Genomic DNA, 27,683 nt, shown 5'->3' on the forward strand with positions numbered 1-27,683 from the left:
GTTATTAAATTTGCGGAATTTGAAGACCATGTACACAACGGCCTAGGGGGAATGAATGAATGATAAAAAATGTAATAAAATTCTCATCATAAAACTAAATTGAAAAGAATAAACCTCAAAACAGGTGTTTCAACTTCCAAGTCTCACCCATAACAATAATCACATGGTGTGCTGACTGCTGAGCACACACGTAACAATAGACGAATGATAGATATAGATATTAGATCTAGTGAAATTAAAGATAGAATCTCAAAAGAAATATGAAATATGCATGAGTATGACGTAACTTAAAAGAAAATATACACGCAAATCTTGAAATAAATATACTGCGTAGCTTGTTGGTTTGTTTGTGGTGGCTCTAATTTTTGACAGGGCATTTGATATTCATAAGACAGAGTTGTGAATAATAATGGTTAGAAAATAATTAGAATTGATTTAGATAAATTAGTATTATTTATATTTATATAAAATATCTGTATATTAATGATAAGATTGTATGTTTTTATTATTTTGATTCTTTTAACACCTATATATATTTATATATTGTATCTTTGGTCACGCACTCAATAATATACCATTCTTTCTCCAATTTAGTTTTTTGTTTCTAATATTAATTAATCCAAAAAAAGATATCGATTTTCTTTACAAAATACAATCTTCATTTTTCTTAGTTTATCGCGGTATTTTTCAATCCTACAGGTGAAATACCAATTCTATAAATTTTTATATTTATTTTGTTTTATAATTTCTGAGCCATCTATGAATCGCTACAGGATGTAGCTGACAAAATTCTGCTGATCAAAAACTTTGAGTGGCTATAATGAAAATTATTTATCCATAAATCGCTACTGTGTACCACGGTTTATACAAGACAGTATTCCTTCTCATTCGTGGTTTTTGCTTAGCAAAATTTTTTTAGAAGGTGTAGCGGTTTTTGCCCAGCACAAAATTCTACGTAAAATCAATGTTCGATTGAAAATTCCTACACCATATAACAATTTTTATAGATATAAAAAGTTGCAATTTCGTCTGCGATATTAAAAAGTTATAATATGATAAATTTAATCTCCAAATAATTTATATACGTAACTTGCCCTAAATAATAGATAAATCATGAATATAATAGTATTAGTGTGTAAGCTTGCGGTTTTCTTGTTTTGTACGTCTAGCGATGATTAATGTATAATCCAGAATTATGGGTATACAATAACAAGATAGCAATCTTACACGTGACATTATATTATTGGCATATCACCAAACTCTTCCCTTTTGCAATCATATTTTGCAAACTTGAAAGCAACATATGGAAAAAAGGGCAGTGATGGCTACTTGTTTGTTTGTTGAAGTGCGTCTCTGTTCACTGTTTCTTGGTCTCTTTGTCCCTCTCTGTTACATGTCCCCAATACATACAAAAAGATACAACCATATCATGTTTTAACTTTGAAATGTGATTTAATCTTCTCTGCCATTATAGCTACCTAACTTCTTTTATTCTCAACTTTGTATCATTGAATAGCACCTGTTTTGAAAGACAATGAAGGACTTGTTAGTGGATTCCCCAGTTTGTGTTCTTGAGGATTTCCTAAGGACCTCAGAATCAGAATCAAGCACTTATTCTTCCAAAGAGCACACTTTGGATTCTGAGTCTCATCAAGATAAGCCTAAACATGTTTCTAAGTGGCACACTTTTGTGCAATTGCTCAGAAACAAGTCAAAGAAGCCTTTGGCCACATTGCATCCTCTTAGTGTTCTCAAGCTCTCAAGAAGAATGAGTGGTAGCATGAGGGAGACTTCACTTGCTACCATGGATTCTCATTCCTCATTATTGCATACTTCACCCTGGAAGATCTTCACTCACCATGACTTACAAATTGCTACTAAATATTTCAGCCAAGGTATGCATTATGCAACTTGCTTTGCATTTAAACTTCTCCTTATACCAAAGTTTAGTAATTGTCTCAGAATAGAAATATATCTCTTTTTCTTAGAATTTATAGTAATTGTACATTGTTTTTGTGCAGAGAATTTGATTGGGAAGGGTGGTTATGCTGAGGTTTACAAAGGGTGTTTGCCAAATCATCAGTTAGTAGCAGTTAAAAGACTAACAAGAGGAACAGCTGATGAAACTATAGGTGACTTCTTATCAGAACTTGGAATCATGGCGCATGTAAGCCACACCAACACTGCTAAATTGGTTGGTTATGGTGTGGAAGGTGGAATGCATCTGGTTCTTGAATTGTCTGAAAAAGGAAGCCTAGCTTCAGTTCTTTATGGTAATGCAGGATTAATTGTTTAACCTTTTCAAAATTTTCATGTGTTCTAATTTCTTGTGATTGTTATTAGGGTCCAAGGAGAACCTTCCCTGGTCTATTAGGCAGAGAATTGCATTAGGAACAGCAGAGGGAATATTATATCTTCATGAAGGTTGTCAAAGAAGAATTATCCATAGAGATATAAAAGCTGCAAATATCTTACTCACTGATGACTTTGAGCCTCAGGTATATACACTATGCAGCTATATCTTACTTTGGATTCTGTGATTCTAAAGACACTAAAGACAAATATTCTTTTTGGAAGATTCCTGGTTTTTGTTAGCTATGAAATTATGAAACTTGTCTCTTCATGTATTTGAATTTTATGTTTTTGTTTCACAGATTTGTGATTTTGGGCTTGCAAAATGGCTACCAGAGAATTGGACTCACCACAGTGTTACAAGATTTGAAGGGACATTTGGGTTTGTAACATTAAGAAATAAATAGATTAATCCTCTATAATCTATATTTAATCAATTTTTGTAACCTCAAAATAACTTAGGTATGGGTGACACAGATACCTTGCTCCAGAATACTTACTCCATGGCATAGTAGACGAGAAAACAGATGTATTTGCCTTTGGTGTTGTGCTATTAGAATTAGTAACTGGCCGGAGAGCGCTTGATTACTCGCAACAAAGTCTTGTCCTATGGGTATGTATGCGACTTTTCATGTGAAGATGATAGTCGAGAACCATTAGATAGTCTGATATCTCTAGATAAACTGCTTAACATAATGCATGTTTATATCTTAACTATTATCTTCGCATAAAAAGTATCTTTACTTGAGTAACGACCTATAATAATGGATGGTTTTTTATAGGCAAAACCTTTGCTGAAGAAGAATAAAATTAGGGAGTTGATTGATCCTTCACTAGGAGGTGATGACTTTGATTATAGACAGATTAATGTTATGCTCTTGGCAGCTTCTTTATGCATACAACAATCTTCAATTCGTCGTCCCTCTATGAGACAGGCACGTTGGTTCATTCTCTACCTTTTTAATTTCATCTTCAGATTTATTTGAAGTTTTGAACTCTATATATATTGATATGTTGGGTGCAGATTGTGCAGCTTCTGAAAGGGAATCTTAGCTGCATCAAGTTTGCAAAGAAATCTCGAGTTCCATTCTTCACAAGAGTCTTTCAAGACGAGTTTCTTGACTCTGATTAGTTCAAATCAGAGGAAGCACTGAGAAGGAATTGTGATTATTGTGCATTAACAGTTAACACCATATATAAATGATACACATGCTAGATTTTTGTTACTAGATAATCAAATACTTCATTTTTTTTATATCTGTTTTACTGTTTAGAACTCTAGATATATCAAGCTGCTCCTATTTATTTATTTTAGTATTGTCTGGTTGTAAAATTTAAAAATGTAATATTGACAAGGTCTAGGAAAAAATAATCTTTTGTTTCAGGTTATTTCTTAAATCGTTTTTTATTGAAGAGTGTTGTCTTTTTTATTAATTAAAAAATATTTACTCTTTATTTATTGTATTTTATATTGATGGTTTCAGTGGCTAAGAGAAGGGGTTGAATCTTAGCCCCCTTTTTGTTGCTAACACATGCTGAATTTAGAGGAGACTTTTCTGTTTTAGCTCGTCTCTGGACACGAGACCTTTTCTTTTATCTCGTCCCTAGTCACGAGACTTTTTGTTGTCTCGTCACTTTGCACGAGACATTTTTAGTTTTTGCTCCTGTACAGTAGAAAACAGAAATGGAGTAGGAGAGAAGAGAGATTACACCCAGATATATCCTGGTTCAGCTGCTAAGTGCAGTGCAGCCTACATCCAGTCTCCATCACAACAATGATGGAATTTCACTATAATCAACCTGATTACAAACTGTAAAGTGCTAACCCAACTTACAAGGGGATTCCCACAGAATCATGAAACTCAACATAGATGAACAAAGGAACTCTAAGACATCTATGGCTTTTTCTTTTAATTTTGCACTCTCTGCCTTTTTCCACTCTATGGCTTTTTCATACAAACCTCACTGTTTTCCTTTTTCCATGAGACTCAAGACATGACAAAATTAAACAGAAAAATACAAAACAGAATACATTGAAGGAGAAGAGAAAACTGTTAGCTCAGGTAGCTCTGAGAACTCTGTGCCTTGCACTCTCAAATTTTCTCCTTGCTCCAAACAGTGGCTGTTCTCTCTTTTTATAGAAGAGGGAAGCCTCCACATATTGAAGCCAACAACCGAACTAACTTCTTCCTCCTTCAACAAACAGAACCGGTTCGGCCACATAGAGAGAGAAGAGATAACCATGCAAAACCCAACATGCAATTACCTCTAGTCCTTTCTTGATCATCACCCTTCATCAATCCGAGCTCTCCATCCTTGGCTTGCTCTCCAAGATGGATTTCTGGCCCTTGATGCTTCATGATGATAATGACTTCATCTGCTTCAATCTCTGCCTCAACCATCACTTCGCCACTCTAGCTACTTCCTGTGGTGGTTGAGCAGAATCAAAGACAAGCCATGCTTCAAGAATCTCTCTTGCTGGCCGAATCTTTACCTTCCATTTTTGAGCATGAAGAACTCAAGATAACCTCACCAAATCTAACCACATTTGGTGAGTATCTTAGCCACAGCTCATTTTTATTTTAGTATGTTTTCTTGCCATCATCAGCTTGATGGTCTTGATACATGCAACTTCTTCCTTTTCTTGGTTGATTAGCATAGCGTCCATAGCTTCCTGGACAAGGACCGAAGGAAGAAGAAGAAAGAAATGAGAGAGAATGTGAAGTTAAAGTAAAAGCAATTAAATGAAATTGAAACATATTGATAGATTGCTTTTACTTCCCTTGCTTTGAGTAGCGTATAGCATTAATCATAATGATTCCCTATCAAATCAAAGTCAAGTTCTCTCTCATGTTTCCAAGGCTAGCTTATTAAGTTTTGAAATCCATTCTTAGCAAGCAATGGAATCCGTTGGAAAGCATGAAGTCTATTTGCTTTCTTAGTTTCGGACCAGGCTTGGAACCATTCAACACTAAAAAGACTTGGGCTTGTAGTATTGAAATTAAAGCTGGCCCAATTAGTTAACATTTGCTTTCTTGATAAAATTTGTTTCGGATCAAGCATAGAGCTCATAAGAAAGCATTTGTTTGGGCTTGCAATAATATTTATTCTGGTCCATTTAATAATTCAGCCTCATGGTATGAGAGACATGTAGCAAGGCTGATTATTGGGCTTAAACCAGAAACTCATTTTTTGGCCCAACATAAAATCTGCACAACAAAATTATCAATTAAGCAAATGTGAATTAAGATCAAATTAATAATTTTGTATTTAAATATTTCAATAATGTTTGTTCATCATCAAAATTAAATAAGAGTTTTCCATACTCATCAATCTCCCCCTTGATGACAAGCATTATCAAAAATTGAAATGGAAAGAAATTTAAAGATTGAGTAAAAAATACTCCCTTTGATTTTGAATTTCTCCCCCTTTCTAAATGTCACATTGCTCCCCCTTGATGTGTGCTTATTTTACCAAGGGAAACATTAACCTGTAACATTTGAATCAAGCTTCAAGTAACAATGTTATTTAGCATATTTTATGATGCTAAATGCTTGATTTATGAGCAGTTTTAATTGATAATCAAAACTCATTTGATATCATAAACTGATTTACTGCTCAAACTTAAACAAAAATAAAAAACTATCCAAATATTTTCCAAACTTTTCTTGTTAGTATATCAGAGCAAAACAAAATGATGGAAAAAATATTTGAAGTACACATGATCAAAACAAGGCAGTTTTAATATATTACACAATTTAAAAGAACTGCCAAAAATAAGTTTTCAATCCAACAAGTTTATCAATGATGAATCAACAGCCAGGCATCAAGGATAAATCAAACATCATTATAAACCAAATGCCAAATGAGTAGTAACTAATCATGATAAACCAAATGCTTCATGCAGTTCAAACAGCAGTGACCACAGTAAAACAAATGCTATAACAACATTCATTCTTTAAATCAAGGGTGATCATAAATTTTCAATTTTGAAAATTTCAACCCCTGTTCTCATCCCCTGTTTTTCCAGCCCCTGTTTTGTTCCAATTTCAATTTTGGAACATGAATTTCCTCCCCTTTTGTCATCATGGGGGCACCTGCACAAAATATGATCAACATAACAAAATATTCAAGATAAAGTAGCAGAAGTATATCACAGTATCCTAGAGCAGTGAGTATCAAGTCATGCTCCTACAAAAAAGATTGAGCCTAATGGAGCCAATATCAAACAGAGTAAAAACAGTCACTAATCATCAGAAAAATTAATTTCTTCTTCTTCAGCAGCTCCTTCACTGTCATCTCCCAGATCTTCTTTAAACCGTTCCATCATCAGATTGACCCTGTCTTTGCAATTTTTCCAAGCTTTCTCACTCTCATAAGCTTGCTTGCGGGCTTCTTTGTGGGACCGAAACATCAAGTCAGCCATGTTCGAAAATTCTCCCAAAATCTGTTTGATAGACTTGATTGTTTTGGAAGATTCTGGTCTGCCTTCATAGTCACTATCCGATGCAGCAGATTTTCTCCCTTTGGTTTCCTTAGTTGCTCCTCCTCCTCTGATTGAAGACGCCTTGTTTTCTACAGCCTCATTTAACAAATCAACTTTAAAGTATTCAAATATTCTAGTTAAAAACATACCATAAGGTAGGTTAGCCTTTCTGGTGCTTCTAACAGAATCCCACATGTGCCTAATCATAATATAACCAAAGGATATAGGGGTAGAGGTAACCAAAGCAAATAAGATGAGACAGTCAGAAAATGTTACTCGGTTGTGTGAGCCGCTTTGGGGAGTCAGAATATGAGTGATGATGCGGTGAAGCAGGGAATTAACCAGTCCTAGAGCTTTGTGTGTTGAGATGGTGCCATGCAATCCAGAAAGGTTCTCGCAAATGTGCTTGAGAACAGTCTTGTATGGAACGCCAACTTGTGTGTCCCATTTTTCCACCATGTAAGCTTGCGGTCCTTCATCCTTGAACCCAAGGGCCGCTCCAGGCCGCTCCAATTGTTTCAGCATCAAGGGCTATTTGAACCCTTTTGACATAGGAATGAAGGGTGCCGTCAATGAGCCGCATATTGGCATAAAACTCTCGAACAAGGCCAGGGTAGACTGGTTTCTGGATGAGAAGCAGAGGCTTCCAGTTGAGGAGTTCAAACAGAGAGGAGATATTGATATCCTTGTTGGTGAGATTTTCAAGGCTAACAAGATAGGTTGTGCACAAATGACGCTTCTCCATAACCTCTTTATGAAACTCAAAAGAGGTGCAAGAGTTAAATCTGCTTGGATCAAAGTGGGAGTGAGTTTTGCCATACTTGTCTCTGAATTCCATGGATTCCAAGTTTGGAGGTTCAGTAGTGTCATTGAGTGCAAACTCCTGATTCTTCTGGGAGCTTTTTCCAGGAGTAGTCCGCTTCGGTGATGAGGGTGGAGGTGAAGAAATGGGAGAAGTATGAGATTCTTGCTCTTCTTCCTCTTGGGGCTCTTTGTTCTTCCTGTTTCTTCCTCTTCCAGAACTCTTTTGTGCCACTACCTTTCTTCTCATGGCTTCGGTTTGTTTGGTTGGAGGTGGGGGAGAGGATGAGGAAGTAGAATGTATGTGGATGTGAGTGTGAGTTTGGGGTGTTGATGGTTTTTGAGAAAGAAGAATTCTTTCACTCTTTCTTGGCGCGGTTTCCTTTTTCATGGTAATGGAGGAATGAAATATGAAAGGTTGGGGGTGATAACCGAATTGAGTGAGAGAGAGAGAGAGAGAGAGAGAGAGAGAGACAAGGTGGGTGGACTCATTTAATGAGGTGTGGAAAGAGAATATGGAGAGAATAATGACCATTAGTGGACGGTTAATGACCATAATGGGTGGTTATTATCCAAAAATGATTTGCCTCTTAACTTTGAAATCCAAAACTGAAAAGTTGTTGCCTTAAATTAAGGGATTAGATGGAGAGAAAGATTTTGATTTGACAATAACCACTTCCAAAAGGATTTGATGACACAAGAAGAAGATTCTTATTTGTAGAGAGATAACTACCATAACAGTTAATGTGGGGTCAAGAAATTTTGGTGGGGCCCATAAAATTTGAATTCTGCATTGCCTCCCCCTTGATCATAGCTCTTTCAACAAGCTTGCATTTTTATCTCGTCCAAACTTACGAGACAAAACTGAACAGAGTCACAAATTTACAAATTTTCAATGAAACTTAAATCAAACATTCCCAAACTTTTTCTCAAGCTACAGAATCTGTCTTCACAGAGGGGTTTTGTAAAAATATCAACAATTTGGTCTTCAAATTTTACAAATTGAATATCAATAGTTCCCTTCTGCACATGTTCTCTAATGAAATGATATTTAATTTCAATGTGCTTTGTTCTTGAGTGCAAAACAGGATTTTTTGAAATGTTTATAGCACTCATATTATCACAAAATAAGGGTATACTATTGATTTTTAATTTGTAATCTTCTAATTGTGTTTTTAACCAAATTAATTGAGTGCAACATGCAGATGCGGAAATGTATTCTGCTTCAGCGGTGGATAAAGCTACTGTGGCTTGTTTCTTGCTTGACCACATGTTGAGTGAACTTCCAAGGAAGCAACACATGCCGGACGTGCTTCTTCTATCCACTCTATCTCCCGCATAATCTGCATCACAAAACCCTACTGCACAAAATTCATCAGATTTAGGATACCACAAGCCATAATTACAAGTTTCCTTAATGTATCTAATGATGCGTTTAACAGCCGTAAGATGGGATTCTTTTGGATGAGATTGAAATCTTGAGCATACACCCACACTTTGAACAATATTTGGTCTAGAGGAGGTAAGGTACATGAGTGAGCCTATCATTCCTCTATACCTTGTTTCATCCACATCTTGGCCATCATCATCCTTTTCAAGTTTTGTGTTAGGATGCATTGGTGTACCCATTGTTTTGGAATTTTCTAGGCCAAACTTTTTAATAAGTTCTTTTGCATATTTTCCTTGGTAAATAAAAGTTCCACTAGGAGTTTGTTTAATTTGGAGGCCTAGAAAGAAAGTAAGCTCTCCCATTAAACTCATTTCAAACTCACTAGTTATGAGTTTTCCAAACTCTTCACACAAGGAAATGTTGGCCGAACCAAATACAATGTCATCAACATAAACTTGAACAATAAGTATATCATCATTAGATGCTTTAATGAATAAAGTAGTGTCGGTGGTACCCCTTTGAAATTTATTTTCCAACAAGAAAGTACTAAGCCTTTCATACCAAGCTCTTGGAGCTTGTCTAAGACCATAAAGAGCCTTAGTTAATTTGAAAACATGATTTGGAAACTCTTTATGTTCGAAACCGGGGGGTTGTGCCACATACACTTCTCTATCAATAAAGCCATTAAGGAAGGCACATTTAACATCCATTTGAAACATTTTGAAACCTTTATGGGCGGCATAGGCAAGAAGCAACCGAATTGCTTCCATTCTAGCTACCGGAGCAAAAGACTCATCAAAATCTATACCCTCTTCTTGATCGTAACCTTGGGCCACTAATCTAGCCTTGTTACGAACAACTTGTCCATCCTCACCAAGTTTATTTTTAAATACCCATTTAGTACCGGTAACTTTCTTACCATCCGGATGAGGTACTATGGTCCAAACCTCATTCTTGTCAAATTGTGCAAGCTCCTCTTTCATTGCTTTAACCCATGATGGGTCCTCAAGAGCTTGTTTGACATTGTTGGGCTCCATCTGTGACAAAAAAGCAAAGTTGCTAGGTTCGGTTTGCCTTTTGGTGGAGGATCTTGTTGTTACACCATGAGAAGGATCTCCAATGATGAAGTCATGAGGATAATCCCTCATAGACTTCCATTCTCTAGGCTTTCGGACAGGTGTAGAGCTTTGATGAACTTCTGGTGGTCTCACTGTTTCAGTTGCTCGTGCCTGCTCAGGAGACAAAATGGAAGTGTCTCCTCCAATCTGACGAGACAGAACCGGGCTGATAGATTCTTCATTTTGCACAGATTTGGGATTTTCTTTATTTGTTCCATTCTCTTCACAACCTGAATCAATATCCTTCACAATACTGGGAATTAAGTTAGAATCACAAAAAGTAACATGTATGGATTCCTCTATGGTTTTATGCTCTTTGAGATAAACTCTATAGGCCTTGCTTGTGGTGGAATATCCAACAAACATTCCTTCATAGGATTTTGGATCAAACTTTCCAAGATTTTCTTTATTATTAAGCACAAAACATTTGCATCCAAAAACATAAAAATACTTAAGATTTGGAGGGGTTCCTTTCCATAGCTCATAAGGGGTTTTCTTTAACCCTTTTCTAATGATTGTTCTATTCAAAATATAACATGCTGTGTTTACAGCTTCAACCCACAAAAATTTAGGAATTTCATTCTCACATAGCATAGCCCTAGTCATCTCTTGAAGGCTTCTATTCCTTCTTTCAACCATCCCATTTTGTTGGGGGGTTCTAGGACATGAAAAATTATGAGAAATCCCTAAGTCATCACAGAATTTTTCAAAATCTTGATTTTCAAATTCTCTTCCATGATCACTTCTCAAATGGGCAATTTTCAAATCCTTTTCATTTTGAATTTTCTTACAAAGGGTGGAAAAAGCATGAAAGGCATCATTCTTATGAGCAAGGAAAAGTACCCAACCAAATCTAGAGTAATCATCTACCACCACAAGACCATAGTGTTTACCTCCTAAACTTTGAGTTCTAGTAGGACCAAAAAGATCAATATGTAACATTTCTAATGGCCTTTTGGTTGAGATTCCGTCTTTTGATTTAAAAGAGGATTTTACTTGTTTGCCCAATTGGCAAGCATCACAAGTAAGATCCTTATCAAACTTGATGTTTGGAATTTCTCTAACCAAATTTCTTTTGACTAGCTTAGAAATTTGATACATGCTAGCATGTCCCAACTTTCTATGCCAAAGCCATTTTTCAGATTCAAAAGATGTGAAGCATGTTACATTTTGTTCCTTTAAATCCTCAAGAGTTAATCCATACACATTGTTGCATCTTTTGGCTTCAGGAAGAACATTCCCAGTTTTCTCACACACAACTAAACAAACAAATTTCTTAAAAATAACTTCAAAACCCAAATCACAAAGTTGACTAACACTAAGTAAATTATGTTTCAAGCCATGTACAAGGAGAACATCATTTATACAAGATGAGAAATTTTTACCCACTTTCCCAACAGCCACAATTTTTCCTTTTGCATCATCACCGAAAGTGACAAGCCCTCCATCATATTCATCAAGCTTTATGAAGAAGGTTGTCTTTCCGGTCATATGCCTAGAGCATCCGCTGTCCATATACCACATATTTTCCTTCCTTTTGGATACTAGGCACACCTACAAAACATGCTTAAGTAACCTTAGGTATCCAAATCTTTTTGGATCCTTTTACGTTAAACCATCTTCTATGTCCTAAGCCATTGTAATCAAAAACAATTTTATAAACCTTATCACCGACCATTCTTTCACCAAAAAAGCATTGAATGGGAAAATGTCCATTCCGATTACATAGTCTACAAAATCTTGGAGTTGCTGTTTTGTTAAAGTAGGTGGGATCTTGAAATCTTGTGTCATTAGAAGATGAAGCAATATTTTCAAAATGTGATTTTTCAGATTTATAGAACCCCAACCCAGCCTTATCATAAAGAGGTTTTTGACTAGCCAAGATGTGATTTAAACTTTCGGAACTTTGTGTGAACTTGGCTAAGTCTTCCTTAAGTCTTTTAACCTCTTTAAGCAACTCTTCATTTTGCTTAAAACAATCCACATATGCAAGAACAGAATGGTTACTTTCACAGCTTCTAACTTGGGCTCTTAACTGCTTATTCTCTTCAACAAGATCACAAGCAGTTTCGGCGTCTCTTACTTTTTCTTTTAAAAAACTGTTTTCAGCCTTGAGAATGGTGATTTGTTGTTCAAGTTCTTGATTTTCCAGCAAAAAACATCTTATTTTTTCAGAGAGGTGGTCTATCATAAGATGAAGATCTTCAGTATTAGGGTTATGAAAGACTACCTGATCTATGTGGTCTGCCATGAGACATGTTTGTGACTTGGTCTCGGTTTCTTCATCATCATCATCAGAATCATTCTCCAAGTCTTCCCATGAGGCCATCAGTCCTTTCTTCTTTCCTCTTTTCGGCTTTTCTTCCTTCTTCAGCTTGGGACAGTCAGATTTGAAATGCCCCATTTCCTTGCAATTGTAGCAAGTTACTTTGCTAAGGTCTTTCTTCACTCTCCTTGTGCTGCTGCCTTTGCCTTTGAGCTTAGCCATTTTTCTTCTTCCTATCTTCTTCTGTCCATCTTGCTTCAGGTTTAAGAGAAACAACTCCTTCGGCACTTGTAACAGTTGGATATTGTGGTCCTTCCAAGATGATTTTCCATAGTCTGTAATCCACTGCTTGTACAAATATCTTCATCCTCTCCTTCCAATAGGTATAATTTTTCTCATTGAAAAGAGGGGGTCTGTTGCTTGATTGACCTTCAGTTAGATTATAAGACACCACATTTGCGCCACTGTTTTCCGCCATGAGGATCTTTGCTCCAAGCTGCAAAGCTTGATCTCTTTGAGACCAAGCTCTGATACCAATTGATGGTTTCAGTGGCTAAGAGAAGGGGGGGTTGAATCTTAGCCCCCTTTTTGTTGCTAACACTTGCTGAATTCAGAGGAGACTTTTCTGTTTTAGCTCGTCTCTGGACACGAGACCTTTTCTTTTATCTCGTCCCTAGTCACGAGACTTTTTGTTTTGTCTCGTCACTTTGCACGAGACATTTTTAGTTTTTGCTCCTGTACAGTAGAAAACAGAAATGGAGTAGGAGAGAAGAGAGATTACACCCAGATATATCCTGGTTCAGCTGCTAAGTGCAGTGCAGCCTACATCCAGTCTCCATCACAACAATGATGGAATTTCACTATAATCAACCTGATTACAAACTGTAAAGTGCTAACCCAACTTACAAGGGGATTCCCACAGAATCATGAAACTCAACATAGATGAACAAAGGAACTCTAAGACATCTATGGCTTTTTCTTTTAATTTTGCACTCTCTGACTTTTTCCGCTCTATGACTTTTTTATACAAACCTCACTGTTTGCCTTTTTCTATGAGACTCAAGACATGACAAAATTAAACAGAAAAATACAAAACAGAATACATTGAAGGAGAAGAGAAAACTGTTAGCTCAGGTAGCTCTGAGAACTCTGTGCCTTGCACTCTCAAATTTTCTCCTTGCTCCAAACAGTGGCTGTTCTCTCTTTTTATAGAAGAGGGAAGCCTCCACATATTGAAGCCAACAACCGAACCAACTTCTTCCTCCTTCAACAAACAGAACCGGTTCGGCCACATAGAGAGAGAAGAGATAACCATGCAAAACCCAACATGCAATTACCTCTAGTCCTTTCTTGATCATCACCCTTCATCAATCCGAGCTCTCCATCCTTGGCTTGCTCTCCAAGATGGATTTCTGGCCCTTGATGCTTCATGATGATAATGACTTCATCTGCTTCAATCTCTGCCTCAACCATCACTTCGCCACTCTAGCTACTTCCTGTGGTGGTTGAGCAGAATCAAAGACAAGCCATGCTTCAAGAATCTCCCTTGCTGGCCGAATCTTTACCTTCCATTTTTGAGCATGAAGAACTCAAGATAACCTCACCAAATCTAACCACATTTGGTGAGTATCTTAGCCACAGCTCATTTTTATTTTAGTATGTTTTCTTGCCATCATCAGCTTGATGGTCTTGATACATGCAACTTCTTCCTTTTCTTGGTTGATTAGCATAGCATCCATAGTTTCATGGACAAGGACCGAAGGAAGAAGAAGAAAGAGATGAGAGAGAATGTGAAGTTAAAGTAAAAGCAATTAAATGAAATTGAAACATATTGATAGATTGCTTTTACTTCCCTTGCTTTGAGTAGCGTATAGCATTAATCATAATGATTCCCTATCAAATCAAAATCAAGTTCTCTCTCATGTTTCCAAGGCTAGCTTATTAAGTTTTGAAATCCATTCTTAGCAAGCAATGGAATCCGTTGGAAAGCATGAAGTCTATTTGCTTTCTTAGTTTCGGACCAGGCTTGGAACCATTCAACACTAAAAAGACTTGGGCTTGTAGTATTGAAATTAAAGCTGGCCCAATTAGTTAACATTTGCTTTCCTGATAAAATTTGTTTCGGATCAAGCATAGAGCTCATAAGAAAGCATTTGTTTGGGCTTACAATAATATTTATTCTGGTCCATTTAATAATTCAGCCTCATGGTATGAGAGACATGTAGCAAGGCTGATTATTGGGTTTAAACCAGAAACTCATTTTTCGACCCAACATAAAATCTGCACAACAAAATTATCAATTAAGCAAATGTGAATTAAGATCAAATTAATAATTTTGTATTTAAATATTTCGATAATGTTTGTTCATCATCAAAATTAAATAAGAGTTTTCCAAACTCATCATATATCAACAGTTTTAATTTAGAATTTAAAATTTAACGTGTAAAATTTATGATATAGAATTTAGATTCAGAGTTTAAATTTAAAATTTATATTTTATAGTTTAAAATCTGAGATTTAGGTTTTAAAATTTAGAGGGTTGTATTTTTTTTTTTTTAAGTGCCTTAGCATTTGTTTATTTTATGTGAAAAAAAACATACTGTTAAAGGTCTTATTAAATATATATGGACTTGGACCATATCACCCAAACTATTTAAGAACCGAAATATCTTAAACTAGCCCAATAGTACAAATAAATTTGTTCAGTCCAAAATAAATTCAGTTTTTCTCAGGGGTCTCAATTTTTCTTTATGGACCAACTTTGGTCTCATTTGACAAGTTCTTTTCTACCCTGTCCAAAAAACAAATCAAAAACAAGTTTTTTTATATATCTTCTTTTTTTTTTTGGTCAGGAAGTTCTTTTTTTATAACGAGTTTCGGTCTGTAATGAGCAAGTGGGACGTGGAAGATAATAATAGTGTTGGGTGTCATGGTTGTATCGAATTGAAGCACCCATGAATGCTTTAGTTTTGTTTGGTCGCCACCACATATCCATATTTCTTAAATGAACTGATGGAATTATTGTTGGCCTATGACATGCAAAATATGTATTATGGTTGGAGAAATGGAATTGTCTTCATCAAATATATTTAATTTCTTTAGAAAATAAATTTTGTTGGAGTGAAAAAGATGAATATGATTCAGACAATGGGTGAAATGGTTAAAGAAAAAGTCTTAAAAATGTTGTAGAAAAGACATTATAAATCATGGTAGGAGTAGTAGAAGAAGATACCATACTATATACATAGAGCCAATAGAGTAGTTGATGAAATAGACAGCACAAAAGAAATCATTAAATAACAGTGCCATCAATCATAACAGGAACATAAAATAATCTTCCACCTTAAAGTCGTGGAATGGAAGTTCATAGGACGAATTTAAAAAGGTGGGTGTTTTGAGTTAGTAATTAGTCTTCACACATGCCTCTTCAGCTGGGGGCCATTTGTTTAATGTTTAGACTTGTTACTGCTTCTGAATTGATGAGAGGTGTTGTTTTCAAAGGAAAGAAAATATGAATACTCTGCTACGGTTGTTTGCATGTATATACACAACCAAACCAAACAACCGTATATAAATCAATAAATAAATAAATAATATGCTTATTGTTATATAACTCTATAAGGACATGTCCTTTTCTATGCTCTGATTCTTCATATATCCCATATGCAGCAATAATGGAAGAATTATCATAACAAATAATCAGTGACCTTATTGAAAATTAAGTAATACAATTTTGAAAATGTTTTGGGTTTGGTAAAAAGAGAGAGGTTAACAAACTAACTTCTTGTTGACGTAATAGGCTGCTGTTGAAAAAATGATTTTCACTGTGCAGAGTATAGAGTATAAGAGTGGCAATAAGCTAATAATAACAATCATTTAGGCTTCTTTTGAGGATTTTTTTATTTTAATATGGAAGAGTGAAGAGAGTTTTAAGTTAATGTTACAAAAAATAGAATTTTACAATGTTCTGGAGGCGCTGTTCTGGGCAAACACAATACGCAGAACACATATTGTACTGACAATACACAGACCGTGTATTGTAATTTAATATTAAAATAATACAATACGCAGTCTGCATATTGTCTTTATAAATTAAAAAAAAATTGATCTGATAATTCGCACTCTGCGAATTCAATAGCCCCCAAAATTTTGTAAAACACCATAACTTCCAATATTAAAGAATTACACCCATTTTTATCCAATATAAAAAAAAAATTAACCTTCTTTTGCAATATATATATATATATGAAAATTGACAGAGAATTAATTTTTAATTATTTTTTATTATAAAATTATTTTTTTAATTATCATTAATTTTTGAAGAATTTAGGATTAAAATTTAGAATAAAAGAATAATTTTGATAAAATTGATTGACAGTAGCTAAAATAAATTAATTATCTAATTAGACTCTATAATCCAAACTTTGTTAATTAGGTATTGTTACCTTTAGTTTAGTCTTTAATTAAGTAGGGCACTGGTATTGACGTTTGTTTATAAGGACAGGATATGAGCATAAAATTGTATTTGACAGATGATATATGAATAGAAACATTGTGTCAAAAACTTTTGAATTAGTGTATTTTGTGTTTATCTTGACAAAAAAGACATAAAAATACTAACAAATAGAGACACAATTTATTTTTTATTTTTCTTTTATTATTTTGTTAATTTTTTATTATTATATTTTTTTTCAAAAAGTTTTTGAAAAAAAAAATGAGAATAAATTTTATTTTCATATTTTATTTTAATTTATCACCAAACAAAATATAAAAACACTAATTTTTGTGGCTCAAGAATTTGGTTATGGGGTTTAGGGTGGTGTATTAGTTGGAAATAGGTGAACCTAGTGTATTTACGCATAGATGGAGGTGTCAGGTAGAAGGGCAACACACGGGGACGTGTTGCAACAAGTAGAGGCGTGTTGGACACGTGGTAGCATTCTGTCCAACATGGCAACATATTAGCCAACACGTGGGGATGTGTTTTAAAATACGTGGGGCGTGTTGAATAATTTTCACAATGCTGTAATACACTTCAAATATCAATATTCAACCAAAATACCATCTTTATTTCCATATTAAAAATAACTTCTAAATTTTTGTGTCTCTGTTCTTTATATATGTTCTCAATATCTTGTCTTATTCTATTCGATCTCATAACGAAACGCACCCGTAAGAAACGAAATGATGGAAGAATACCTTATCCAAGGTGATTGTATCGTATTGCAGTCCTATTATCGTTCCTTTTACTGCAAGCGTTTTGAGTTTTGACCCTGGCCATACGCAAGAAAAAGAAATTGACCTCCCACGAAAAGAAAGATAATTTCATTTTCCTATATATTATATATGTTGACTTGTAATCTTCGTCTACTCCTTAATTAATCCACAGATTAAATTTAAATAATTGGTGAAACATAATTTGAATTGCTAAAGAAGCCATGTGTGGATACGGCTATGCATAATCTATCACTGACATACACATAGCTTGTGTCCCAAACCACCTTCCTCCTTTGTAATTTTCTCGTGTCTCATTCAAAAGCTTCTATGTTTGTTCCTTTCCCAAGAAGGAATAAAAAGTGTATAGTGTAATTGATGGTCCTATAGGATTATCTTATTTTAATTTGTTTCTATTTTGACACGGTATTTGGTACATGCATATGATAGGCAATCAAAAATATATGCAGTTGTAGTGTGTTCCAAGTTAGACATAATGGAGGCCTAAAGTGCAAGCTATGTATCCCTAGCCAGTAGCCTGGTATAGTAATAATAGAAATCATGCAATGCTAGCACCCCAATTCATTCACTGACAACTCTTCAATTTATTTACTCAAAAAAAAAAAAATCTGTAGAGCAGCAAAATTCTTATATATAATTGTATTTGAGATGTTATTATTTGAGACTCGAATAAAGTGAGTCTATCTTACTGAAATTTTATTAAAATGCTGTTCAATAGATTGCATAATATAAATGACATTATTTTTGGGGGAAAAAAACTTGTTTTCACAAACTGTTTTGGAAATGACATTTAGTTGAAGAATACCAAAGTAAATAGATAAAGTTTAATTGTGAAGGTAGAAGAATTGAGTGAAATAAGGGTAAAGACAAAAAAAGACAGCTAAGAGGAAGAGTGCAGAACACAAGAAGCATGTGAAGATGGCTAACTTGACCACCTTCAAGCATGGAAGTGGAACCCAACACCCAGGTGGCTTAAACTGAATCCCCGTGCAGTCCACCTCTCTTTTCTTTGACCAATTACATCAACAATGGTTCAACCACAACAACATATACATGGTGTCACATGCATACAAAAATACTTAAGCCTTATAACGGGCTTCATGTTTGCGCATCTTACTATAACAGCAAATAATAATAGTACTTTTGTACACGTAAAACGTACAGTAGAGCTAGGTGGAGGTGTGAGGTGTCAGGTACGGAAGCCACGTAGGCTCGGACAACCGTTTGATACGATCCTGAATACGATTAAAATAAGAATAAACAAGTAAATTAGTGATATTACTGATTCCAATACTGGATTTGTATTGTAGCTAATACAAGTGAGTGAGAGGAGATATTCTTGTGTGAGATTGAAAAATAAAAAGGTGATTAACAACATTGTGGATTGAGAAAGGAGATATTCTTGCTTCTCCTCCAAGCCTACACATTCTCCGCCATATTTAAGACCTTCACACCCCAAAAACCGATCCTCTTCTTTCTCTTATTCACGGAATCCCCAACTTTTTCCAGCTCAAAAGAATTCATTACTCTATCTCTCTTCTCTCTATAAAACCCAACACCTTCACATTTTCACTATACACAATGGCGTCGCCCTTCATCTTCCTAATTTTCTTCTTCATATTCAGAGTGCATCATGCTATATTGGATCCCAATGATTTCTTGGCTCTTCAATCTATTCGTAAATCGCTTCACGATGTTCCTGGCTCTAACTTCTTTTCTTCTTGGGACTTCACCTCTGATCCATGCACATTCTCCGGCGTCTTCTGCCATGCCGACAGAGTCGTCGCTCTAAACCTTGGCGATCCCCGCGCCGGCTCCCCCGGCCTCACCGGAAAACTTGACCCCGCACTCTCCAAGCTCTCCGCTCTCGCCGAATTAACCGTCGTCCCCGGCCGAATCTACGGCCATCTCCCGCCCTCTCTCTCTGCACTTACCAATCTCCGATTCCTTGGCATTAGTCGTAATTTCATCTCCGGCGACATTCCGGCAGGTTTAGGCAACCTTCGCAGCCTGAGAACTCTCGATCTCAGCTACAACCAGCTCTCCGGAACAATCCCTCCGGCGATTGGAAACCTCCCGGAGCTCGTCAACGTCGTCCTCTGCCATAACCGTCTAACCGGTTCGGTTCCCAGATTCTCATCTCAAACGCTAACCCGGCTCGATCTGAAACATAACACTCTCTCCGGTTCGATCGAACCGGATTCCCTCCCTCCCTCACTCCACTACCTCTCCCTCTCATGGAACTGGTTCACTGGACCGGTAGACCGGTTACTAAGCAGGCTCAACCAGCTAAACTACCTCGACCTAAGCCTGAACCGGTTCACCGGTTCAATTCCAGCTCAACTCTTTACGTACCCCCTAACAAACCTCCAGCTCGAGAGGAACCAGTTCTCGGGTCCGGTCCAACCGGTCAACGACGTTTCGATCCAGACCGTTGATCTTAGCTATAACAGATTCTCCGGTGAGATATCGCCCATGCTGGCGAACGTGCAGTATCTTTACCTGAACAACAACGGGTTTTCCGGGCAGGTCCCTGCCAGCTTCGTTGATCGGTTGCTGGCGGCGAGTATAGAGATTCTTTATCTGCAGCATAATTACCTGACCGGAATAGCGATAAGTCCCACGGCGGAGATTCCGGTGAGCAGCTCGCTTTGCGTTCAGTATAACTGTATGGTGCCGCCGGTGCAGACGGGGTGTCCGGTGAGGTCCGGGACGCAGAAGATTCGGCCTGCTGAGGAGTGCAATCAATGGAGGGGATGATGATTTTTTGAGTAAAAAGAATCATATAATATAATAATAATATTAATATGATATAGAATTTATTATATGATATATATATTATTATCGTTCATAATACATTCAACTAATAGGGAATGTTGAAGCTTTTGAAATGAAAATTGATCGTATAGGCTCTCAGTTTTTGTTTAATCTCCTTTTTTTTTTTTTTCAAATTAGAATTTTTTATTCGTTATTGATGAGGATGAATAAAGTGAGCAGTGTGAAACTGTGAATAGTCGAGGTTCTATATTACAACAATGTTCTATATATTACTCATATTGTAATATGAATAAGAAAGGACCAAAATTTGATTATTGGCATTGTGTCACTGTTACGTGTTTTTTCCTGTGTGTGTGTCTCTATACTATAGTATGTGGAATTCACAAACTCGACTATGATTTGTGAGATTAGCAATGCAAATCATACTATTTGCTAATTAACTAATCTTCGTGTTAACTAAACTAAACTGTGAAAGAAAAGATAGGTGTTGACTTGTAAGTATATAAGAAACTGAGGTTTGTGTCTGTAACGAGTAGGCTTAAGCAGTTGAGAAGCACATGACCATAAACGGCAGTTCAACAACTACGCTCTAACTTGTCCCTCAAATGGCGGCTTTCCCCATTTTTGTCGTTTCTCATATCCGCTTCTTAATTAGTTGTTACCTCGTTAATCCCAGGGTAACATATTTCTTTTATTTTACACGTTTATAATCACTTCAATGCTCTTTACTCCATAGTTATGTTTGTTATTCTAACCCAAAATTATAGCAATGTAGTAAAACTTTATACTGATCATAAACAAAATTAAATTCTTTAATAGCATTATATATGTGGTTATATATTATATTACCGTTATATGGAATCACAGTATATGAAAGGCATGTTCATCCTTCCATGTCTTGTTTCTATCTTCTGTACTGAATGTAACTAATTTAGTCGACATTTTAATCATTTTGCACACATAATCGTTACGTTACATAATCCAATAATTTAACTTGGGTCCTTCCGGGAACATCTCTGCCTCTCTGGTCCATTGTCAACTGTACCACTGGAGGCCCCAAACTTCTTTGTCAACTACAACTAATAAAAATTATTTTATGCATTTTTCTTACTTCTTGATATACCAAATTTACTCACCTTTTTTTTATCATTATTAGATAGAGATTAGGGGTAGCAACATGCATATTGGAACTAGGAATTTGCAGACATGCTATTCTTTTTGCTTATTTTCTTTATTTTTCTTTTTTATTCTTTCACTAGTATACAAACATGCTATTTGATTGCTTCTTTTTTAAGCTTTGGGTTGTGGTAGGACGCAAACCCTTTGTAGAAGCTAGAACCATTTTGGCTTTATTCTTGGAACTTCCATAAATGTGCATACACAATAATTGGTGTGTACCATGGCATTCTGCTTTAAGGAAAAACACAAAAGCAACGACTAGATTCACTACAAAAGTAACGAGACAACAATTATTATAATTACACATAAAATTTATTACATGCACAGACAGCTTATCAAAGAATCAACCTCCATGTCATACCAGTGGCTATTTATGTACAAGATCTTGTGCTACTTACATGTTGCACCTTATTATGCTAACAAAATATCTTCTTCAACATAGATCTCTCAGATTATTTGATAGTTCATTTGATGGACATCATAGTTAATCTTCTTAGAAGTTTCTCCTGGATGATGAGATTTTTCGATACTCATGAAGCACCGCGTGAGTTTGGTTACAACCAATAAACATGGCGCGCGATGCATTTCGGAAGCACCTAAGAATTTCTCCTTCTGGAGGCCCTCCTTTTCGCGGAGAGGGGAGGTACTTCAGCACTGCCATCAAATCCCCATTTGACAACATCACCGTCCCAAGAAGAGCTAACAAGTGTAGTTTGGAATGGATGCCAACTACAATCTCTTACAGGTGATTTATGATGCTTTAGTGTTGCAACTTGAGCTCCGCTAACCTGAATATTACCACAGATTCAGTGTGTGATAACGGAGAATTCTGATTTGATGCATGTTAATTAATTGACATGACTGTGACATAATATGCAGTTACAGTTCATACTATTTGAACCCGCGAAAAATTGTAGTTACTTTAGGAATATACAAAGATAAAGCAGCAGTAACCGATATACATACCAAATCATATATGTAAACACATGCATTGTGTGATCCAGTATAGATGTACTTTTGGCCAGTGCTGCAAATGGGAAGGGGGAAATAGTTAACTGAAATATTCGAAGATGATGAGTTGGCTGATTTAGAAAACAGCACTTATTGTTGGCCAATACTTCCAGAGGAGAAAATGACAGCTTTTAAGGAAGAAGAATATCAAAAAATAACACAAGGAAAATGATCAATACAAAAGTAAGGTAAGCATAGTACTTACCTAAATGCTGGGGAGAAATAGCAGCGGATAAGAGTGCGCAAGACTGAATGGCCTCTATATGTAGCCACAGACTGATCACAAGGGTGCTTCAAATTTTTGGCTTGAGGTGGGTAATCCATCCACCTATAATCCCATTCATAACTCCTATAGCCAGGATTGCTAGAACAAATAAAAGTATTCTGTTAGAACATGATATTCTGTAGCCAACCATTTCATCAAATATTGAAATATACTTGCAGAGAGGTAAAGAAACTTCATACAACAAACATATTTATGAGTATTCTAGCATTTTTTTAAATTAAAAAAAAAGTGTTGGGGGGGGGGGGGGGATAAAAAGGAAATGTCTCTAGTATGTTTCACTTATACTACAAGAGAAATGTCATTATCTATATATAAAACACTGCATATCTTGTAACTTTTGGATCAAATGTATGCAATCAAGTATCAAAGTTAAGAAACATGAACCATTAGAAAGATATTGGAAGCTAAAATGAGCATACCACGTAACATTGGATGACATTTTGCGTATATCCCAAAGTTTGATGGTCTGATCTTTACCATTTGAAATGAAATAACGCCCATCCCCACGGCTATCGATAAATGTGATCCCCTCGAGGTGGCCCATGAGGACCCCTGCGGGCTTACCTCTAGAATTTAAGCAACGCCGATCCCATACCTACACAAATTTGCAAGTCAGAATGTGTCCTTGACAATAGAACAGGGAGAAAGGGCAAAATTGCTAAGGTTGCATTCCAATTTAAGTGCCAAATACAAGAGTTAAGAAACTATTCAGTAAAAACCAATGATGAGTATCGAGTAATAACAAAGACTTCACATGTAAAACAGCAGTTACCGAGATGCAGGAAAATGGGACATAAATCTTAACAGAATCCATGTTGCAGTTATTGTGCAGAACATACCTTGCAAAAAGTATCATCACTACCGGAGTAAATAAGATGGCTAGCTTCATCAGCAAAGCATACGGTGTTCACATCTGACTGAAGAAAAAAAATGTTAGATCCACTGATTAATATTCCAGGCCAACTAGAAGCCACATAAGTACATGACCCCTTTATTCTTCTTCTATCAAAGACCAGATTGTACAACTTTTAGTAAATTAATTTTGGAAAGTTCTCATTAAACTAGTAATCAGTATTTAATATTACAAAGCTTCTTATCAAAAGACCACATCTTGTGTATAACAAAGCATAGTAGTCATAGAATAGTGAGTTCAAACAAAGGCTAGGAAGAAAACAGTGTCTCTTGTGGGACAGGAAATTCTAGCAACATCCTTGAAAGATATTCATACACTTTTGACTTCTTTTAACAAATATATGAACAAAGACAAGCTTTCAAATAGAGCTTCACAAGCACTAATGTAAAAGGATGGCCAATATTATAGATGAGCCAACCACCATGCCATTCAACAACATATGTTATAAAACATCGTCCTTCATTTTATGCAAAATGAATTGTACCATACACAACAGACCGAGAGGACTAGATTTTGGGATCATAGAACCAGAAATCAGAATACAGGGGAAATGAGGGTAAATAAACATAATGTTGGTGCCATGAAACAATACCGTGTGAGCTAAAATTCGAAGTGAAAGCTTATTTGCTTCAAGATCATAAACATATATAGAATCACCACTGCTTCCTGCAACTAATTCTCTCCCATCTGTTGAGAATTTAACAGTGAATATCCCAACAGAGTAACCTCCATCATCACTTGAAGAAAGATCCAAACCATCATGGATTTCCTGCATATTTTCAGAAATGAATTACAAATAGAAAATAATGGCACTAAAACATAATATTTGCATAAAACATCCATTTTGAAAGATCCAATTTTCGAATAGCTAGTCCACAGTGATATTCTAGAGCTTTCAAGAAAATAGAAGATTTCATGGAATTAGGAGAACAATTTAAATTCAAATAGTGGCAATATTCATCATCAGTACCGTAACATTTGCTAGAGACTCTGTTTCAGAAGATCCAATATTTACAATGTGTACGATAGGTGACATGCTGGCATAAACCTGAAATCAAAGAGTACAGATGCCATAAGAAAAAGACCAACAGTAGTAACAATGTACAATAGCACCCCTGCCTCCGTGTAGCAGATGTTTTCGTCTTCGAAAGGGAAGGGAAAGTGCTAGAGGAAGGGAATTTGTCCCTAGTTTGAAGGGAAAGGATTTAGAGTAATGTTACTTAGATGAGACCAACTATTTTTGCATCCTCTTCCTCTTGGATGGTAATATTAACCAAAGAAAGCAAAGCCTCCCTTCTTTTACATTTGCAAGGAAGGGATAACTCCTCCACCACTTCACCGTTCATTTATTTCCTTATATTTTCTTCTGTCTCAAATCATGTTCCTTTCTTTTCCTTTTCCTCCATGATATCAAATAACCATAGAGGAAAGCAACAGATCAGAACGATTTAGATAAATTTTATCCATGCAATAAGATAGACAAAAGAAAATTGAAAACTCACAAGATAGCGTTGATCAGGAGAAAGAGATGTATCAGTTATTGTCCATCTCAAACTTTTGGCTAGAATATTCTTCTTAACTTTCCAACCTTCATCCACATTGTATATTCTTATGTGGCTTCCCTGCAAAGTAAATATCCCTGGTTTAATTAAAGTTGAAACAATGGCATCCTTATGTTTGTTTAAAGAGATCAACAAAGAACCATGCCTAATATGACCATAAAGCAAGCCTTCCTGTGTAGTTTCCACAACATAACAAGAACCAGAGCATAAACTAGGAAAATATCGGAGCATCGAAAGAGTTAAATAAGGTGTGAAGAAGAATTTAGTTTACCTGAAACCCAGCGACAAAGAGAGAACCATCGGCTGAAAACTGCGAGACATATGCTCGACTTGCCATCTGGTCAATAAGTGAGGGACCATTTACTGGCAAATATCTGCTTAAAAGATGACAACAGTCGGCCGACGAAAACCTTCCTCGCCCTGAATAATTGGATTCCCGACCTGCAAGCAACTTTACAGGTGAAACAGGCAACTCAGGCCTTCCGGGTCCAACTTGGCCTAGCAATTGATGAGGCGTCGACTTCAACTTTGTGAGCTGAGAAATCTCATTGTCTAAATAGTTCAAGGGTTTTTTGGTCGGTTGACTAGTACAATCTTCAAAAATGGCACTTCCATCGTCGGAGACGTCGGAATCAATCTCCAGTCTACTCATAGCATAACCCATCTCTTCAGTGTGAATCGCAGGGGATATAGCATACATAACTCACAGCAACTGACAATATTTTGCAATGCCCAAGCATCTTATCAACTACAAAATATTCATAACGTATCCTTGTATTTCAACCCTACAAAAAATATAATAAATTTGTGAAGCATTAAGTAGCATAATGGCAAAGTAGAAAGCTTTCAACAGTATGCAATCAAACAGATATTATATTTTAAGTGAATGCATTGCCAATAAAGCTAAACCCTTTGCTTGTCAAAAGAATCTACTTAGTAGTGTTGTTGTCTTTTGTGTTGATGATGTATGGAATATTTTAAAAAAAAAAATACCAGAATCTTCCTTTGACCTATATAAAGGTTATGCAAAATTTAGCAAGCATCAAATTCCTTGAATCTGAAGAATATGAATCATCATGTTTGTAATTTTTCTCTTCAGTGTTTAATACAAGAGGGTAACAGAACAACCCCACTTGATAAACCAAAAAACATTCCTCAGGTTCAGAGAAAAAGTCAGTATCAAACAAAATAAAAATTCAGACAAAACCAAGCAGGACGAAAAATTAAACGAACAATAATCAACAAGACGCATACCCTTCACCCAGCTAGTGATTCATCTTCAGATTAAATTATTAATCAGAACTAAAAGGAATCATACCCAATTATTCAAAACCCTCAATCGCCTTCTGAATCACCTCAAGATTAAAACTTTTCACAGCAAAACCCACTTCATTATGTGAAACGGTGAGTGAAGGATGAACCATTCATGATCAAATTAAACCAAAGACATGAACAAAGTAAAAGTGAGCTGAACAATTAAACCCAGTACAATCAGTGTTCAAAGAGTGGGTTGAAGTTTATAAGAATCAAAATACGAATGAAAAATGTAACAACTTTGATGCGTAATTGTGTGACACACACAGTTTACTAGCTTGATGTTCATGTCATACCTCTCGGCCCTGAAGGAAAAAAGAATCTTTCGAGCTTGTTTTTTCTTTTGTCTTGAGCAGAAGATTCTGCTGTGTTACATGGGGAACGAAAACAGTGAAATTGAACGGATTTTTCGACTTTTTTGGGATGAAGATATGCATAAAGTGAAGGACGGTGAAGGAGATTTGTCTGCACCAAGATATGTGCTCCCAAGTCCCAACCAACACATTTTAATCACTTTTTTCTTTCTTTTATGGTAAAGACGGATCAGTCCCTGACGGAGGCATTTAGACGGAAGGACTGATTTGTCCAAGTTTTGTGAAGGTCAGAGACTTAAAAAGTATTTTTCAATGGTTAGGGACAAAAATGTCTGCAGAACAAAAGGTCAGGGACCTATTTATCCGTTTCTCTTGTTATAATATACCAAATATTTTTTACATTCATCTAAAAATATAATTATTATTATTATAATTAATTTATATTTAAATTAATAAAATAAAAAATATGTATTTAGTTATTTAAAATTATAATACATTAAAATTAATTTTAAATATATATTTTATGTTTTAATACATATGTAATTAATTTTAGTAATCAATTTTAATGTATTAATAATATTTTTAATTAAAGATAGTGATGTGAACTGTGAAGACGATATTTTATTAGTCACAAAAAAAAAAGACGATATTTTATTATAAAAGGGATGGGCTTAGTGA

The 27,683-nt window shown here is 35.7% G+C and overlaps 3 protein-coding genes across 4 annotated transcripts; 2 read left to right on the forward strand and 1 right to left on the reverse strand.

The window, feature by feature from the left end:
* Window positions 1–1,339: 1,339 nt before the first annotated feature.
* Window positions 1,340–3,762, forward strand: LOC107647895 (receptor-like cytosolic serine/threonine-protein kinase RBK2). Its single transcript, XM_016351944.3, has 7 exons — window positions 1,340–1,895; window positions 2,022–2,273; window positions 2,344–2,498; window positions 2,655–2,734; window positions 2,830–2,965; window positions 3,135–3,287; window positions 3,377–3,762. The coding sequence occupies exons 1-7, from the start codon at window positions 1,535–1,537 to the stop codon at window positions 3,482–3,484; spliced, it is 1,245 nt and encodes a 414-aa protein (XP_016207430.1). The 5' UTR covers window positions 1,340–1,534; the 3' UTR covers window positions 3,485–3,762.
* A 15,252-nt stretch (window positions 3,763–19,014) lies between these two features.
* LOC107647896 (uncharacterized) lies at window positions 19,015–20,576 on the forward strand. Its single transcript, XM_016351946.3, has one exon. The coding sequence runs from the start codon at window positions 19,230–19,232 to the stop codon at window positions 20,406–20,408; it is 1,179 nt and encodes a 392-aa protein (XP_016207432.1). The 5' UTR covers window positions 19,015–19,229; the 3' UTR covers window positions 20,409–20,576.
* A 1,261-nt stretch (window positions 20,577–21,837) lies between these two features.
* Window positions 21,838–27,274, reverse strand: LOC107645378 (transducin family protein / WD-40 repeat family protein). Of its 2 annotated transcripts, none has more exons than XM_016349388.3 (10): window positions 26,988–27,274; window positions 25,649–26,162; window positions 25,318–25,437; window positions 24,786–24,863; window positions 24,408–24,584; window positions 23,742–23,819; window positions 23,322–23,497; window positions 22,822–22,980; window positions 22,572–22,632; window positions 21,838–22,393 (listed from the first exon to the last, which is right to left on the reverse strand). In XM_016349388.3, the coding sequence occupies exons 2-10, from the start codon at window positions 26,075–26,077 to the stop codon at window positions 22,202–22,204; spliced, it is 1,470 nt and encodes a 489-aa protein (XP_016204874.1). In that variant the 5' UTR covers window positions 26,078–26,162; window positions 26,988–27,274; the 3' UTR covers window positions 21,838–22,201. The 2 variants fall into 2 exon arrangements, with proteins under 2 accessions (XP_016204874.1, XP_016204876.1); XM_016349390.3 differs by having other exon boundaries at window positions 26,696–27,164.
* Between the last annotated feature and the right edge of the window lie 409 nt (window positions 27,275–27,683).

This window comes from Arachis ipaensis, chromosome B6 (assembly GCF_059453495.1).
Source record: "Arachis ipaensis isolate K30076 ecotype BB chromosome B6, ASM5945349v1, whole genome shotgun sequence".
NCBI lineage: Eukaryota > Viridiplantae > Streptophyta > Magnoliopsida > Fabales > Fabaceae > Arachis > Arachis ipaensis.